At 31.1% G+C, this 19,276-nt stretch overlaps 2 protein-coding genes across 3 annotated transcripts in view; one reads left to right on the top strand and one right to left on the bottom strand.

Annotated features, from left to right (window-relative positions):
- LOC147073965 (neo-calmodulin-like) overlaps positions 1-19,276 on the top strand; it is a 106,310-nt gene that overhangs the window by 51,768 nt on the left and 35,266 nt on the right. For both annotated transcript variants that reach the window (XM_085944808.1, XM_085944807.1), the window contains one exon: positions 14,107-14,376. In XM_085944808.1, the coding sequence (XP_085800934.1) occupies positions 14,107-14,376 (270 nt within the window). The remainder of the gene's footprint in view (positions 1-14,106; positions 14,377-19,276) is intronic.
- Positions 1-19,276, bottom strand: part of LOC147073966 (troponin C-like) — a 59,318-nt gene that overhangs the window by 26,240 nt on the left and 13,802 nt on the right. The window lies entirely within an intron of this gene.

Below are 19,276 nucleotides of genomic sequence, written 5' to 3'. Positions count from 1 at the left end.
CGCGTGCCAAAATTTCCCAAATAATATTTTTGTGACATGCAAGCAGTTTTTTTTATGGCAAAAAAGTTTATTTAAGTTTTCTAAAAAACTAGTTTTTAAGAATTCTATTAAAAAGATTTAAAAATAACAATTGAGTTATTCATATTCTATCTTTCACCGCATTTCTAGACGAAGGCATATCTTTTAGTTTTTGAATATTTTTTCCTTGTTTTCAAATTAATTACATACCTGCCTACTCAAATAGATCGTGAAAACCTTTAAACCACTCTTGTTTCATATTATTATATTCTCCATCAGTGAGCGGTTTTCCATTTTTAGAGATTATGTTTGAGGTTAAATAACAAGCAGTTATTTATTATATTTGAATGACTGCTGATAATTAATTTCATAAGGTTTGTTGATAGAATATTTTTATTTTTAATTCTCAGATCCTAAGGACCGACCTATGCAGTCGTATATTTGCATCAAACGTGTTGTTTATTCTTGAAAATGATTTGCCTACAATTTTTTATACAATACTATTTGTCATTATTTATGCATAAATTTCGTCGTTTCCGTTTGCGCATCGATTGGTACATTATATGAAAAACCGAAGAAAGTACGCATGGCTATGTCGTCATTATTTTTTAATATTATATAATATTATAAGTAAACTTACTTAAGTATGAATATTTATTTATAAAAAAACCGTTTTTAAATATACCTACTTATAATATAAAATAGTAGTTTCTTTTCTATTCGAAATGAAACATTCGCGTGCCATGAAAAATCATCTCGCGTCCCACTGGTGGCACGCGTGCCATAAGTTTGCCATCCCTGACCTATATACAATTTTTTGGATCCTCATTGCTTACCTACTTCCATTAAAAAACATTCTTCGCCACAACGTACGTATTTTTTTGAGAATCATTTTTCTTGTAGAAAATTATGTAAGAGAGCACTCATTGGAAAATATTTAATATATTATTTTCACTACACGGTCACAAAATAATATCGTACCTAATCCGTAGGGTCTGGTGAATATTCACAAAGGATTAGTCGGAATACGAATAATCGTTTTGTGTTTATATTATTTCCACATGGGTACTGTGGAACAATGGATACACTATGTAATCCTGAAAAATTATGAAGCCTTTATTGTATACCTATTATAAATTCATTATTTGACATTTTTATTTTATTTTTAATCCTTCTTTATACGTTGATAACGATAAAAAATGCTTAAATAAAAACTATAAATCATAACCGGTAAGCCAACAAATTATTACATAATTTATGACTAATATTTTTTGAAAAGGTTAAAGTACCTTCTGACTAAACTATACTTTATACTCCATATTGAATAATAAACAGGTAATTAAACTTAAAATTGTAATACTAAAAAGGTAAAAACAAATTAAATTGATTTTTGTCAAATTTTTTTAAAACCAATTGACAGCATTTTTAGTACATAATTAAGTTAGTCGCAATTTTTTAGATGTTAGTCTTAAAGTCAAGTCGCCTCCATATTTAATATTATATGGATTTCTGCAGAGTTCCATTTTTAAAAACATTATTTTGAAGTCGATTACAGATGAATAAAACAATTATTAAATATCGTTGCTATCATTCGCATCACGTATTGATTTTTTTTAAATAAATCTAACGTGCATAATTTCATAACGTCACTGTTCTGGCAGAAGACACTAATTCGAAAGAATGACATTTGAGTTAGTTATACCAAAATGATCCTTATTTCAAACTTTGCCGTTTGGAAACCTTTTTAATATATAAACAGTCTTTATTTTAAAGTCATCCTTTTTACGATTAAATAATAAACTCACATGATAGACCATTTCAAATATTTTAACAACTTCAAAGTCAAATTACTCAAAACTAGTATTCTCCAGTTAGTGTGTTCTGCCAGAACAGAGACGAATTAATATAGTTATTATGCTAAACAGAACATAATTATGAAAAAGATTTATTGGAAAATTTTAGAAGACATTCTGGTTATTTGATTGACTTGATTAATTATTAATTATTGTGGAAAAAATACTTTCACAAATACAACACGTTTTCCTTGGCAACAGTAAAATAATTATAATGGGACCAACTTTATATGAGAATTTTATACATTTGTCTTACATCTAAGAGATATATATTATATAGCTATTGTATGATATTATGTATAATACTTACGACATTTTCATTATTTTTGGCGGTGAGTATTTATCTTAGTTTCAATAAAATAAAATCGTTAAAACGTGAACACACTAACAAAACAAACAAAACAAGAACACTTATGATTTCATCAAACTTCCAACATCGAATAACAGATGGCGTTTATTTACATTGTTGTCTTGATGTTTTACATTTTTGTGTTACCTACTTACTTATTTAACATATTGTACGAAATCGTGTCACTTCATACGAGGGTATGCCAGCAAAATGACTCATTGATGATCCTTCACCTCACCACAGGCATTAGATACTCTCTTGCCAGTTAAGTTGCCCCATTTCTTCAAATATGTCTTAGTCTTTTCAATGCCTGTCATACATTTATAGGCAGTTCGTGTCCCGGTGAGAGTTTTTCTACCAACCCCAGGCATTGATGAGTCTTTCTTTCCATGTGGAGATACGAATCTCGTCTTTGAAACAGTCCAATTCTGTTATCATCTTAAAGAAACTCTTCCTGGACTTGAGGTTTGAGGTTTCTAAATTGTCTGGCATCATGCGTCCAATTCTTACTGTCAACGTTAACCTTCTTCTCTAACATCTAACTTCTCTTCGTACACCAGCAGAAGAACTGCCAAGTGGGTAGAAGTGTCCAGATCCCCCCCCCCCCCGCCGAGGAACGAAAAGAATACAAACTCTTCTTTTGAAATATTATTTCTTCTTCGTCAGGATCTCATGACTGAGGATCGTGACCCGGATGATTTGGCTATCGAATAACCTTCTAGACGGATTGGCCCTTCTCCTCTTGGCATTCTACCATACGCAATGCCTGAATTAGTACAACTATTTGACCCATCCAATATTTGCTTTAATATTCTGATATAGGCAGCATGTCTAAGTGACAATATAGCGCGGATGACACAAACGGTCACTAATAAATGATACTAATAAGTAGATACCTTTAGTGAGCTCGCGTAGTTATAGCCACATGCCAAGTGCTCATCGCTATGCCGAAACTGCGGAGTATCTGTGTATGGAGTATGTACCGGGAAAAGTGCGTTATAAGTAGTGGGCGGAAGTCAGTATCACCTGTTAGTTTTGTTTACCCTACCCTCCCTCGCCGCGTTAAAAAAACAATAATACATAATTGTTTATATTTTTTTTGAAATGCCCCCCCCCCCCATACCATTTTTCTGTGTGCGCGCCTGACATAGTATCCTTATGCGTATAATTCGTTGACTGAAATATTCACGTATTTGGCATGAACTATTCCGAGAAGTTAGTAGACGATACAGGAAAGATCGTTCTGAAGGCGGCCGTCCTCTGATAGGTGATGGCACAAGAAGAAGATGACCTAGTTACTAGACTAACTGCGTAAACATACTATCGTGATAAGCACAAGGTCATAGAATTTTCATCGATCCAGCACATCATTCTACGCATTTTACCACGTCAAACATACAGCGCGTAGTTATATAATATAACTAAATTATGTGTTATAATACTCGTCAAAGCCCTGGTTAATAATTTTATTATTTTCAATAGAGTTCGTTATATTCGAATTTTTATTTCTTCTAGTACTAAAACCTGGGTTTGAAGAAATCCTATACCAATCTTCTTAACCCTAAATAGTAATTGGCCCATATTCGAGTGGTAATAGCCAATCGGTCCAACGTAATGTGGGGCAGATTTAAGTGGCACTTATTTTTCAACCAACATATTGGAGTACCATAGCAAATAGAAAACTTTATATAATCGAAATTTTCAAATTTTCTTAAGCTCTCTTCACAAAAGCTTTTCGTTTATAGAATAAATCGCACTTTTTTGGAGATGCGCAAATGTGACAAAATGCACGGTTTGATAGTTTAATTATACCCCAGAATTTGTTGGAAACTTATTAATGTTTTTATTACAGCATAACTCAAATTAAATTGCAATAAAGAAACGATAAAAATACACCCACATAGCATAATAATTTGTCGCGCAAGAAAAATTTAGAAAGTTATTTTTATAAATCAATTGTATCTATATTATAAAACGGTGCAGTGTATACGCGTCTATGTAGATGTGAATACAAAAAAAAGTATAAATTTGCTTAAGTAGGATTTATTATTAGGGAATACCAAATCCCACACATGGAAACGTTAAGATGACAGAACTGCTGCATTCAACAACTACAGCAATATTTTACTCATACTAACTTACTTTTTCGACGATTTGACATAATAAAGATCTACAATAATCTCGGATATCACAGCGGATGAACGGTCCACTTCGCTAATAAAAAAAGATGTTCTGAACAATGGACAGACATAGTTTTTTTTAATATATCGTACATGGTAGAGAGAGACACGTCCACGTATGGTTTAGAGCAGTGATTCAATGATAATAATTATTTTAAGGGGGATCGTTATGCCAACAAAGAACCTAGCGGAAAAATACGAAGCTTGCAATTTGAGATATTTTTTTGATAATTTACAATAATTTCAACTGTATTATTTAACAAATATCTATCTGAAAACATTAAAATGATTTATTTTAAAGTCAAAGATAAACTTACAATTGTAAAAAAAATGTGAATATGTTACATATTTGTGGCATAGGTTACATTATTATTACATTATTTATTATTAAAATTTAGATTATTAAGTTTTCAATTTTTGACTAATTCATAGTTTTAATATTTTTAATATTTATTTAAAAAAAACATCGATTTTTATAAAAAATATAAATATGTATAACTTGATATCCTTTTTATTTATATGAAATCGAGCTGAAATATTGGGACCATACCTAATTAAGTTATCTATAACTAAACAATGTAGTGCGCAAGGCAAGTTCTTTTTACGCCTCTTACGCCACGAGCGCATCGCACGGCCACTCGCAATGTGCTTTGTCGTTAGGATTGTTCAAATGTTTGAATATGTGTATAACAGAATATTGAAGATTCGTTTGCATGTATTCGCTTAAAATAGTCTTTGAAAAATAATAAAACATAGAAGATTGAGGCTAACTCAGATAGTAAGGTGCGGCAATTCCAGTCTGCTTAATGGCGCCACGTTTCTTATGTATATTGCTACTTAGGTACTGATATAATACAGGTATATTTTGTAATTTGAATACGTGTATTAAATAAGGCTCTATAATACCAAAAAGTAGTATTGCCTGTAGTTACAAGAAACCGAGTCATTGCAGTAAAATTTCATGAAGCAGACCTTTTGAAAAATGTAGTTTTACAGTGTGAAGCAATCACGGCAGCTTCTATAATTTTAGGTATTAAGAACTCGCAAGTGTCAACACACCATCGTCAGCTATTTTATATTGAATGCCGTTGACCACTGCAGTGCTACTTACACCATTATAAATAAAACACGCCAACGGACTTACAACGTCGACAGGTTTAATTATTTCGCTGTATTTTTTTGACTTGCTTGAGGCACTTAGACTATAGTTGAAGTTATTGGCGTTAATATGTAGAACATTTTTCTACAAAAATGTCAGTTTTTATTATTTTGGTACTAAGCGCCTTAATTAATACACGTATTCATTTACTCCTCTGAGTTATAATGTGTTATCCAGTTAGGGATTTCCTGACATGTTATAAAATTTAAGGTTTCCCACTAAAAAGGGTTGAAAATACTGTTGATAATACAAATAGTGATGATAATACAAGTAACTTTAACATTGTGTGAACGACACCAGACTGGATCCGATGTTCCTTTGTAGGTAACAACAATATAGTTTGAATTAACTTTATTAGTAGGTAAACGATGAGCAGTTAAAATATACTGAAATAGAATAAATACATAATAATGTTTTTAAATTGACAATGAATAATAAATTAGAAATCATTTTTTTTAAATTGGCAAACTATGGCAAAATAATATAATATGTTTACAATATTAAAAAATAATAATTATTAATTAAAATTATTAATAGACGTCTAACTTATTGTAAAAATTATAATACCTCAATATATAAATATGATAAACTACCGTCGATAGCCACATTGTGTATAGAATAGACCCACATGTATGTTATTGTGTTAAGTATATAAGTTTACTTGAAATAATTACAAGATAAAAAGAACTTTTTATATACCACGTTTTTAAATTTTTATAATTCTATGGATTAATAAAAACTTTTTATTTTACTTGATAGAAATGCTGAATAAATATTATAGAATATTATATTGATTTCCATAGTAACGCACGTATATATTAATCATTTAGTTGCTAGGACCCACTTAGCAACCAATAATAGGAGTGTAAATATTACTTTTAATGTTGTTTTTCCGAAACATACGAAACAGAATAAACTGAAAATGAATTCAATTCTGCTTAAAGATGGCCAAAAGTATTAAAAGAATGCATTGTCGTCGTGTTCTGATATATTCTAAAAGTTTCAAATGTCTAGCTATTCGGGAAGTTAGTTAACAATATTGGACAAACGAGAAAAAATCTGTACAGGACTGTAAACAAGAATACGAGCTAATAAAAACGTGGTAAAATACAAGAAGTTTTTCCAGTTTACTTCAAAGTGTTAGAGAGAAAATCTCTAGTCCCGTTTAAAGTTTCCGATAATAATAGAAAATAACAACTTTTGCAGACGGATTTATTGTTTTACAGTAGATTGCTAAAACGTGGGAGTGAAGAGGTTACACGATTGTAAAATACAATATTATTATATTCAATTGTAAAACAAGTAAAATAGAATTTAGTTTCACTAGTGGTATTAAATATTCAATTCCAACTGAGCGAATAGGGAACGATCATTCATTATTCATATTATTTATTCAATTTAGAAATTATGTCAATTTAGTTGAGTTATTATTACAATAAATTTAGTTGTCAATGTAATTTGTCTCTAAAATGAACAATATATTATTATGTCGGCTGTTTTGTTTAACTGTTGATAAATGTTTTATGATTTAATTTTCTATTCTATCAGTGGCGAAGAGTGGAGGCAGGCTGTGATCCGACATAAATAATGCACACTAAAGTTTGTCAGTCAAACGTACTTGTTTTCATTGAACTAAGACTAAAATGCGTAGATAGTGTTTGTTACTTTTTAAAATAAAATCTGCTCCAAGCCATATTAATAGTCGAAAATTATTCGTTTATCTATAAAACATCTATAATTATGCCATTAAACCATACATCGTTTTAGATGTTTTATAGATATAAGAATATTTTTTATCGATTATGGTTTGGTTGGGCTGGGCTTAATGAATTAAAAAAAACTAACCTAAACCGTATTATGTAAAATGTATTTTTAATTCAACGAAAACCATTAATAAGTATGACTGAAAAAGTGTGCAAGTGTATGTCAGATCCTCCATAGAATACCTAAACTATTATGGTTTGGTTTAGGCAGGGTTTATCAAGCATTGATTTGTTTAGTACAACAAAACAAAACATGGGATGTTTGATAATGTACTTAACAGTCGTTAAGGGTGGAGGTAGGCTGTTAAGATTCGACATTAATAGTGCATACTTTTTCAGTCATACTTATTTATTTTCGTTGTTGGTTTTTTTTTTAAATCATTAAGCTCTGTCTAAACCAATCTATTAATACTAGACAAAAACTATTATTCTCTTTATAAAATATCCAAAGTTATGTTTGATTTATTTAGATAGTTTTAGATTTTTTCTAGATAAATGAGTATTTTTTTATTATTATCTATTTGGGTTGGTTTTCGCAGGGTTTTATTGAATTTTAAAAACTAACCTACACCATTTGTAAGTTGTGGTCTTATTTTACCTAAATGAAAAGAAATACCGACGAATGACTGACAAAGTTTAATGTGCACTATTTATGGCGGATCTTAACAGCCTATATCCACCCTTCGCCACTGGTACTTAATATATTTCAAACGTGAAATCATATTTTTTATTCATCCCTAACTTTTCAGTAAATTGTATTTAATTGCTTGCCTGACAATTCCGTCGCTAGAACTTTAATAATCCACAAGAGTTATTATTACTTTGTTACCATAATAATAATGTTATTACTTGTTACTTACATTTATTTTATGACTTCCACTTTATTGTGCGACATCTGTTGCCAACTAATATAAATTAATGTAAACCGCGGCAGTCATAGATGTTATAGAGGTGTATCACATATTATTATCATTATAATATTATTAATATGGGTGTAGATTTATGTATAAAGGCATGGCTATGAAGCTGTATGTGTATATTATATACGTAGTGTACATAAATATAACAAGGGAAGCGAAAATAATGAGTGCAATTGAAAATAATTAATGGCAATGCAGTCGATTGCGCACACAAACGGTCGTCATATAATAATTTTAGTATTTGAATTTCGAATGAAGTATGCTCGGAAACATTCATAATAATTAAATTACTACCATTTCAATTAGTTAATAATATAATACATATCAGTATTACCATTATGCAAAAATTAAAATCAAATAATTAACAACATTTTCAACAGAAACCTTGTTCAAATTTAAAATAATTATTTCGAATTTAATATAAAGATTTATTTAGACTATTATTATCTTTTATGTAAGCATTTTGAAAACTCCAATAAATTATCTGAAAAAACAATAATAATTTGATAAAATAAGTTTTAATTTAACTCGATTTTAAATTACAAAATGGTCGCCACCATTGACGTGTTATAACATCCGACGTATTAGGTATTATTAGGAAATTTAAGTATGATTGCACCCGTTGTTTAATTAGTATATATAGAGCAATACACATTACCCGAAATGCGATGAGTGCATATTAAGCACTGTGCAGTCCATGCTACTCGTATTAGGTTGTTCCAAATTATGTATATTCAATAACGAATCAATGCTGTATTCTTAAAATGTGTTTATTTTTCATTGAAAAAAGATTGTTTATTAAGTACAATAAATATTGTAATAACACATTGTTGCATATTTTCGGAACGAATCTGTAAGTGATATTTTTTCAAGTTCCTCGAGTATTTTGTGTTTTATCGTGTCCGGAAAACTATATGTATGCGGTTATATGTATTGCAGTTCACCGTGAGATGTTGTATCGAAAACCAATCGCCGTATAGCATTGAGATCAAATAAAAAAAGTATCTAAATAAAAATACGTAATAGTAATTAAAACCACCGGAATACAAGGGAAATACATAAATGAAAATAAGTATGTAAGTAAATTAAAAATAGATACAATCATATCGCACATATTTATATACAACTCAAAATGATTATAAAAGTAGGTGCTCTTAAGTATGAAGTCGTTCGTACCAATCAAATATAAAATTAATATTTCTATTGAATCTAATGAAATTGGAACGTTACTGTCTACAGTGTTGCACGAACAACGCGTCATTTTTTATCTCAACGTTATATGGCCATCTTTTTTCCGGTACGACAGCTCACGGTAAAATGTAAAACCTACAATACAGTTTACAATAATATAACCGTTTTCTTTTCGCGCTTACATAACATCATGGAATAGGTACCTAGTTAATATTTTATTATGAATATTTCAATATTTTACTATCGTTTTTGGCAATGATGATTGATTTTTACGCAATCGTATTTTGTGTACACACTGTCCAAGTAAAAACCTCTTTCAGACAAGTTTTCCACCCTAGAATATTTCTTTTGCGTATATTCACTTTTACGGCCGCACGTGTCTATCTCAACAAACACGTGGAATCTTTATTTGACATCTGACATCAAACGCCGTCTCCCATACACAGATTCAGAAAATACCAATATAAATATATTATGATAAATGTTTTTTGCATAATATTATTACGGACCTATTATTATTATATAAGTTTTCTTCTTGTTTCTTACCATCTGATAATGTATGCACATTCAATATTGTCCAATGAAATATTTACCCCGTTTACACATGTATGGATTAAATTAACTGATGACAGTACGTAGAATCGCGGCCATAACAAGAAAATGCACTTGTAAACATGTATTTGCAACTTGAAAAATTGATCGCATGAATCGAAAAAGTTCGGAAGCTATTGAATTTTCACGCGGCAGTTGGGATTTGTGGTGAACCAGTCGGTAAAACAACGAGCTACACCGCTCAGACTCATTTTGAGGTTAACCGACTTTCACGACCTGTCAAATAGTACTATAAAACGACTACATTGCGTCTCGCTTACTCTTGAAGAATGAGATTGGCGAGACAGTCAGCAATTTTACGTGTAAACAGTAAAGTTATTATCGCAATAGTATAAAATACATACTATTTCTATAAGTATTATCGCGGCCATAACAAGAAAGTGTATGGGTAAAGCTGTATTATCCTGCAGTTGCAAGCTTGCATGCATGAGTCAAAAAAGTTTGGAAACTTCTGAATTGTATGGATTTTTTCGATCGAACGATAGTGCTGAACATGCCTAAAAAAAATAACTTTAATCATTTTGAGGTTAGCCGATTTTCTGTAGTACCGAGAATAGTACTATAAAATGACAACTACGCGTCTCATTTACTTTTGAAGAAAGAGATTGGCGAAACAGTCAACACTCTTACGTGTAAACAGTTATTATCGCGATAGTTTAAAATACAAACTTTTGCTGCAAGTGAATCCATGCATGTGTACACGCGCTAAAACTGCGTAATGCACCCAACATTATTCGGGCTTATTACGTGAAAAAAATTGACGGGAAGCGTCTGAGATTGTTCATATCTGGGAACGTCTTGGGTAGATGTAAAAACGTCAATAAAGTATATGTTATATAAATTGTTTGGGTATACTTACTTTCCCACTGATAGGTTACTTGTATCGACACTTTCGAGAAGAGTGGAAAGTCTTGGTCGCTCAAAAGGTGACTGAATTTCAGTTAGTCACAATCCTCAGCTATGGGGGAACGACTACGGAGAGAGTGAATATCGCACAATAGGGTTTTTTTCCAGATGGAGAAATATTTATAAATATGGACTAGAAGGATTAATTGAAATATTCTGTGTTCGTTATCTACCAATATTGTTTATTATATTAATGTGTGTATACACCATGTTGAAGTTATAAATTCTGTAGACTGCAACACCCGAAAAATGAACTATTGTTTAAGGCATAAGGAAATAAAAATCTTGAAATTAGGTGAGATTAGGCTAATGTTTTTTTTTAAACTGACTACCAGTAGGTACATAAATTTAATAATATAATATCATCTGTTCAAAAAAAAAAGCCATTTTTCGGAAATCTATAAAATTTTGATAATTTTCTTCCGAAATCCTTAATTTTACATTTGGATTGTAGGTTCGGTTGAAGAAAACTACACACTTTTCGACTATGAGATTCCACAATAATTTCAGATTCACCAATTCCTCAATTACATAAATTGCATAAATATACATGATTCTATGTGCAGATATTGCCAAAATAATCTTCGTATACTTAAATTCATATGAACGGATAGAGTATAATTAAATTCGATAAATTGTCATGTCATACTTCTCACATTTTTTAGTATCAAAGCAAACGCTTTAATATAAAATTTACATAATATAAATACATGTGGAAATAAATTTCTTTGATAATTTTATGTAGATAGTCAAAAGCAAGACATATGTTATTTACCATTATATTTAAGATGTATAATCATGGAAAACACCGAAAAATGCATATATTTGTAGTAAACGAAGCAGCAGACTTCAAACAAGAACATGATCCGACATTTTTTAAGCTACTAATATATTATGAAGAAAATAATGATTTCATTATCAATATGCCAATAGTGACTTCAAAATTTCTAATACGCAATACGTATTATAATTTATACTCCTTCTATCTTGAGTCCAAATTCTTTGAAAAATTCTTTTTACGATTGTAATAGGTTTTAACATTTTAAAAAATCCAACCATGTATAGCTGTAACGATGAGCTAAAGCTAATATGGCACCGCGTAATACCGTGAGGTACCTCGTATATTTGGCACCGCATCAAATGCTGACAAAACATATTTCATGCCAAGATAAAGAAGGCACTAAAATATGACAGCGAAGCGTGTACACAATGCTCAAGATATCGTGGGAATCTATCGCGGAATTATTATCGTGCCATATCTGTCAAGAAACAAGATAATGTCATACAAATGTACTCTCGCCCAGCCTAGAGCGATTTCTCACTTTCTTTGAAAAACATATTTTTTAAATTGGCATAAACATTTTAGAATTTTTCAAATAAAGAATATTTTTTTTAAATAGATTATGGAAATAATAAGAGAATTCACTCATCTTTACTTTAATAATTAAGACGTCGTCTATATGTTAATTTATTTATATAAGAAAACAAAACTTTCTGGATATTACAAATCAAAATTCAGGACGTTCACAATATGATATTTACATAACAACAAATATTACCCTCACAAGAGAGAAGAAAAAAACATAAACAATTTTGTTCAGGAAAATAAAGTTTTAAAAACAAAATGCACAGTACATCATTGAAAATGTACCTATATGTCTTTAGGGAGCGCATTGACTAGTCTTGTACCCATCTGTAATGGTGTCAGTCCTGACCCAAAATAGGTCATGGCTGCGACCACGTAGGTAATTGACAGACGCATATAATTTTTTTTTTTATGATACCGGGGTTAGAAATCATCCCTTGTGATAGCAGGCAAAAATGTCTCAAGAGCAGAAGTGACCTACGAGATTCAAGAGAGTGAAAAGTGAGCATGCCCTGTAGAAAGGCAGTCGGAATGTAATCGTTTGACAAATAATTAAATATAATATGACGTCACGCCGTAGGGGGGAGGGGACCTGATATAATGTAATGATTTTTTGCGACAAAGGGTTTAAAAAATGTGACGTAATAAAACTAACAAAATAATAAGCTGGTAGTACAGGCCATTCGGTTATATGGCCGACTACACAACCTTCTCTAAAAATCTCTATCCGGAGCTCTTCTCCTCTCTCCAATCGGTCACACTCAGTTTCTCTGCGACCCTTTTGACGTTGTCTGTTCATCTTCTCTAGGGGCGGCTCAGGGGTCGATATTTTTTTTGAGAATGATATTATATGCTGTGAGAAAATTGTTTCGACTGAAATTTAGAAATATTGAATGATGGGGGGGGGGTTCAAAAATTTGATGCATTGATATAAAGGTGTGATGTAATTTAGACTGAGGGGTAAATTATACCGAAAATCGTTGATTGGTGAGTCGATTAAAAGGGTATAAGTGATATACAAGTAAATTTATTATTATTGTATTAGGAGCAGTTTTCATGATATTTATTACCCATTTATTATGACGTATAAAATAATTCAACCATATGGCTACTTTGTATGAAAAGTTATGATAATTTTATTCCTAAGATGAATTATATTCCTTGAAATTATTTTTATAAAATGTTCTATTTATCTACATATTATTGAAATTTTCAATGCAATATTGAAATGTGAAAGTACGCCATTGACATATTTTTTTACAATAATCATAAAAGTATCTTTATTATAGATATAATAGATATGTTATATTATTAGACTTGGTTATCAGCTTGCTTATTCAAGACGTAATGCACGTGTATTATTTATTCGTGCATTTCGTTAAGCAATGCGACACCCACATGCCCATCGTCCAGCTATCCTGATGCTAAGACGGCGTTGTCCATTCGTTGAATCTTCTCATTCCCAAAATTTAATCTAAATTATAAAATCTGTCCAAATAGTCCAATTTCCAGTTCTCAAAATCTTTCTTTCGATATAAATATTTGGTATAGACCTTAGATGGAAAATCCCACCAAAAGTAGAAAGATAAAAAATGTTTTATTATTATGATATTTTATATAGATATATTTATATTTTGACATAGGTATATTTTTTGTACAATTCCCTCACTTATTTAGTTTATAACATTCAAGAGAATTATAACATTGCATGATAGAAATCAATTATATTGGTGATATGTGTGTGGATTATATAAAAGTAGATTTTTCATTGCTTGATTTTCTATTCTAGGCCCGCAACAAGCCAGCTGATGGAGGCGGTCACGTCAACCAGAAGAATGCCACCGGTCAAAAGACAGCGGTGGGCGCGCAGAAAGGCACCCCTGGCAAGGGCACCCCGAAGACTCCGGTGAAGCCCTCCGCCCAGAAGGGGCAGGTGAAGACAGCTCCTCCCAAGGCGGCTGCGGCGGCTGCAGCGGCAGCGGTGGCCAAGCAGCCCGCAGGGAAGAAGAAGAAGGGACACAAGCATCAACAGTATGATCTGACTGTTACTATTGATTTGGTAAGCACATTATTTACTTTCCTATTACTATATTTTTTCTGCTCTGTTTATCCTGAAATTTTATTATTCTCGATTAAAATTTTGTATTGTTTGAAGTTAGAATTTTTTTGGGGCGTTTGGTTTATTTATTGTTGTCGGCCATTTGCGATTCCTTACGTAAACAAACGATTAAACGTCAGAGTGACAGATGTTACTTTAAAAATACAAATAACGAGAAATTATTATATAATTAATTAGTAATATAAGTAATAAACCAATGGCGCTCCAATAAGCGGCCCTTTTTATTGAGTGTGTAATTTAAGGGGGAGAGGCAGCCAGCAGAGAACCTAGCGGAAAAATACAAATCTTGCAATTTGAGATATTTTTTTGATAATTTACAATTTCAACTGTATTATTTAATAAATATGTATCTGAAAACATTAAAAAGATTTTTTATTTATTTTTTAATTTAAAGGTAAATTTTTAAAGGACAAAAAAAAGGATTTCAAGCTATACACATTTATATTTTTATAAAAATCGATGTTTTTTAAAATAAAAATAAAAAATATTAAAACGATGAATTAGTCAAAAATCTAAACGACAAAAAATTGAAAACTTAATAAACTAAATTTTAATAATAAATATGACCATTAAATATAATGTAACAATAAGATGTGACCCTGCAACGAATTCACATTTTATTACATTTTTTTACAATTGTAAGTTTATCTTTAAATTAAAAAATAAATAAAAAATCTTTTTAATGTTTTCAGATACATATTATTTATTAATTAATACAGTTGAAATTGCAAATTATCAAAAAAATATCTCAAATTCCAAGCTTCGTATTTTTCCGCTAGGTTCTCTGCTAGCATGCCTCTCCCCCTTAACAAGATACTTAAGAGCTAGTCGAAGAATCTAGGTTATCGAAAGTTTTGTTTTTGTTTTGTTACGCCAAAGAAGTATAACCTATAACGCGCGTACATAAGTACACACACCGATGTTTTTTTAATTGACATTATACATTATGCAATATTTAAGAATTTTGTATTCTACATCGGCGCTAACAAATTGTGTACATTTATTACTGTATATGTATATCAGAACTTAATTTTTAGGCAAAGTTACGCATATTTGTTTAAAATAGCGAAATAATGTAGGTAGTTACAGCAAACGGGTGCTACTTTCGTCTATAGAATCAGCTAAATTATAGTATCCCATGTTACAATCATTTTGATTCTAAAAGACGTTCACTACCCTACGACCTACTACCTACGAGTCGGAGTGTTGGACTCTCACCAGACCAATCAACGTGCGCTCAATATATTCAAGAGAAAGTTGCAGTGTAGGATATAATATGGGGTCATACTATAGATACCATCATAATTCGTCCGATGTTTGAATTTAGAACTTTACTAAGATCATCACAGTGGGTATAAAAAGTATTGAGTGATATGTCAAATGTTAGCGTGTGGCGCCCTCACTTAGCAGACAATTTAAATGAAAAAGAATAATAATGTACCTATCTCCGTATTCGTTAAACTTGGTTAAAAGGCTGCGGTTAGCGTACAGACGCTCATGCGACTCGCGTTGAAGTCTAGACTAATTATCCGCTCCAAATGTTTTGCCTGTCCAACGTAGGAGCGTCTTTTACCAGCGGCTTGAGCCAGTGGCACTTCAACTTTTCAATATAAATATTTATTTAATATATTTAATGAAATTGAGAACCTGAACAGACTTATTTGGATTATAACCAGAAGGTATTGTATGATCTTTTTGTAGAATATCCACTTTGTTTGTAAACTTATATCGCTTAACAAATGCACGTTACAAACATTTGGAAGTCTACGCACGTATTCACCTGCACACATTGTTATCAATTAAATGTAGTCTGGGCAGCCCGTATCATACAAATGTATGAGATTTAACCAAAACAACATTCGTCGAGACCACACGGCGTTACTTTTAGTGAAACAACATCTATAGACACGTCCACGCTCGCATGTTTCTTTGTGCGTTTGCATACGTTTTCTATTCGTGGCGAAATACAAAAAAGTGCACATTTGTTTAAAATATTATCTATGAATTATTGTTTTTATACAAATGTTTGCAAAGAATTGATATGCAACTTTAAAACTGTTTATATAATGTTTTTTTTTATTTATCTTGATTTGAGACTTGGCATAACTCGGCACTTGATGGCGGTTCCACAACGTTTTTAGTATTTGTGAATTTGTTATCAAGTAAGAATTATTGCACCATCCATTCTGCCCTGAGAGAAGCTGAAGATCGAGAAGGATGAAAAGTCTTGGTCGCTCAAAGGATGACGAAATTCAAATTTGGTCACGATCCTCAGCCATGAGTGCACGATCAAGAAGAAGAATTATTGAGATCATGTCGGCATATTGAAAGATCTCGACTACACACGCCTACGCAAACAAGTGTAATTTTATAAAGTGTTCATTTTATTATACACGCAAAGTTAAATATTAAAAATATGATGTAAATAAACATAAATAATTTACATAGCCCGACAGTCACTAGATCAAAAGTGATATACAAAATAAGGTTAAAGTATATAATTTCCCACACAGAAGCCGGATTTTTTTTATTGTGTATGTAAAAATCCCGTATTTCACAAAAACAGTGAATTTTCAGCATACCTATAAGATTAACCAAACCATAAAAATGCCGAACTACTAAAAAACAATAAGAATTGAAAATTTTGAAATGTTTAGTAACGCACAAGCGCATTTTTTGAAACGTGAATTATAATATTGTATGAAATCTGGTATAAGTTAATTAAATATTATTTTATTCAGAATTAAATAATATAATAAAATAATAAAAGGTTTCATAGAACTGACCACATATGGTTTTGAAAAGAAATATTATGACGCCGTGCAATAAAATAAGAAATTTATTGACGTGCTGCGTATTATTATTAGTCTGTATTATTATTATTTTATCCGTAACACAATAATTTTGTCGTGAACAATATAAAAAAATAATAATATTTTATTGTTTGTTCCGCATAATTAAAAAAATACACTGGAGGAGGTAATATGATAATAATAATGTCTTCAATAACTTAATTATAGTAGGTAAGTATTTGTATTTACTTAAAAATAAACTTTTTCCGAGACCATTCAAAATCACAGTATTTTGGACGTACCTACTATACCTATAGACATTTTTTATATCGTACATAGTGCGCGGACCAAATACGCCAAATAGTTCGGCTGGCAAAGAAACTTGGTTACCTACGAGGAACGGTTATCAGCCATTCGCCGAATTTATTGGAACCTTGCTCTGTTAAATGTTTTACCTTGTTATCAGCTCGCATCCAATCATAAACATTTAAGTTATTAGCAGTTACTTATTTTTCGTTTTATTTCGCTCAGAATAGGTCAAATTTATTCAGAGATGCGAACGAACGACATATATTTTTAATTTACCACCAATTTCGTCCGATATTTGAAAACATGTCTCACAATAACTTTGTATTTTGTTGTTTTTCAAGAATATATTGCATTTTTATAATATTAAAAAGTTTTAACACCTTGATATTGTCTACACTTGCAAGTTGAAAGTTGTGGTCTGTGATACCAAACATTAGTTATAATATTTTTTCTTATGTTGGATGACGTTCCTATTATGTATGTATGTATGTACCTACCTATGTGAAAAAGTGACGTCGAGACAGCCGTGTTTTCAGTTAGTATACATAATGACTTCAAACTAGAACTACGTATTTTCAGTACCTACCCAGTTAATAATATTAAATAGTATGTCTTTATCAAATCATTCTCGGATGTTATGTCATCTCGAAAGGAGTTCGTTTTTCACGTATGATATCTTAATGAACAGAACAAACATTCACGATTTGAACTGTGAAAGAAAAAGTGTAACATAAATACGTACCTACTTATGTACTTCCATAGTTACCTTGTATTTGAAGATTATTTGAATATCGAGCGTATTTTTTGCACTTCGTTCTTCCGTATTTGTTGATATAACTATACGAATGAAACCATAGTATATGTGCATACCTACTGTTATAACATTCCTTTGTATTTTTAATAATAATTCATTATACATATTGGAAACAATATGCACCACATACAATAAAATATGTTTTATTCAATTAATAATACACCTACACAAAGCGATTGGACCGGGGATGATGGCGATGGGGCGAGGGAAATGGCGCGACCTTGTGCTTTCCTTGCACTACGATGATTGAGCCTGATAGTGTTAAAGTAAGAAATATTTATCACAGTTCAAAAACATAAAAAAATATATTTATTGGGAATTCTGTGCTCCGTGGCCATAACTCAAAAACTCCTGGATGATGTAATGATTGATGAAAATCTTATAGAACACAACTTATAGAACAGCAGCTTATTGGTACCAATTTACTAAAGTTTCTTCTTCTTTTTGTGCTCCGAACATGTGGTCCCCAACCAACCTTCTTCCAAAAAACAACTTTATGTTTTTCATGCTTTGAAATCGTCTTCATAACATAAATAGATTTTTTTGTACTAGTCAGTTTCCAGATATGAATTTCAAAAAACGATATTACGATTATTATTTCAATATAAATCAAATCAAGGTTAATGTGTATTTTAAATCTAAAACTAACTTAAATAAATTTCATCAGTCTACCTATATCAGTGGCGGGCTTAGAGACTTGAAAGGCCGATTCACTGACTGATGTTGAGGTCCCCCCACAATAAAGAATACTACCAACGTACCTAATAAAAATAACAATATATCTATTTCCCTATCCAATTATTATTGAAGATAACAGTGATGACACATAATATTAGTGGTTTATTTTTTGTATGTACAAGTACGTGTGAGTTGGAGGAATTCTGCATCTCTGCATTCAACATCTTCAGGCAATATGTAGGTAATC

The sequence above is a fragment of the Rhyacophila brunnea genome, unplaced genomic scaffold (genome assembly GCF_057557595.1).
Source record: "Rhyacophila brunnea isolate RB1 unplaced genomic scaffold, BYU_Rbru_1.0 scaffold_17, whole genome shotgun sequence".
NCBI lineage: Eukaryota > Metazoa > Arthropoda > Insecta > Trichoptera > Rhyacophilidae > Rhyacophila > Rhyacophila brunnea.
This window is presented reverse-complemented; position numbering and strand designations above follow the sequence as displayed.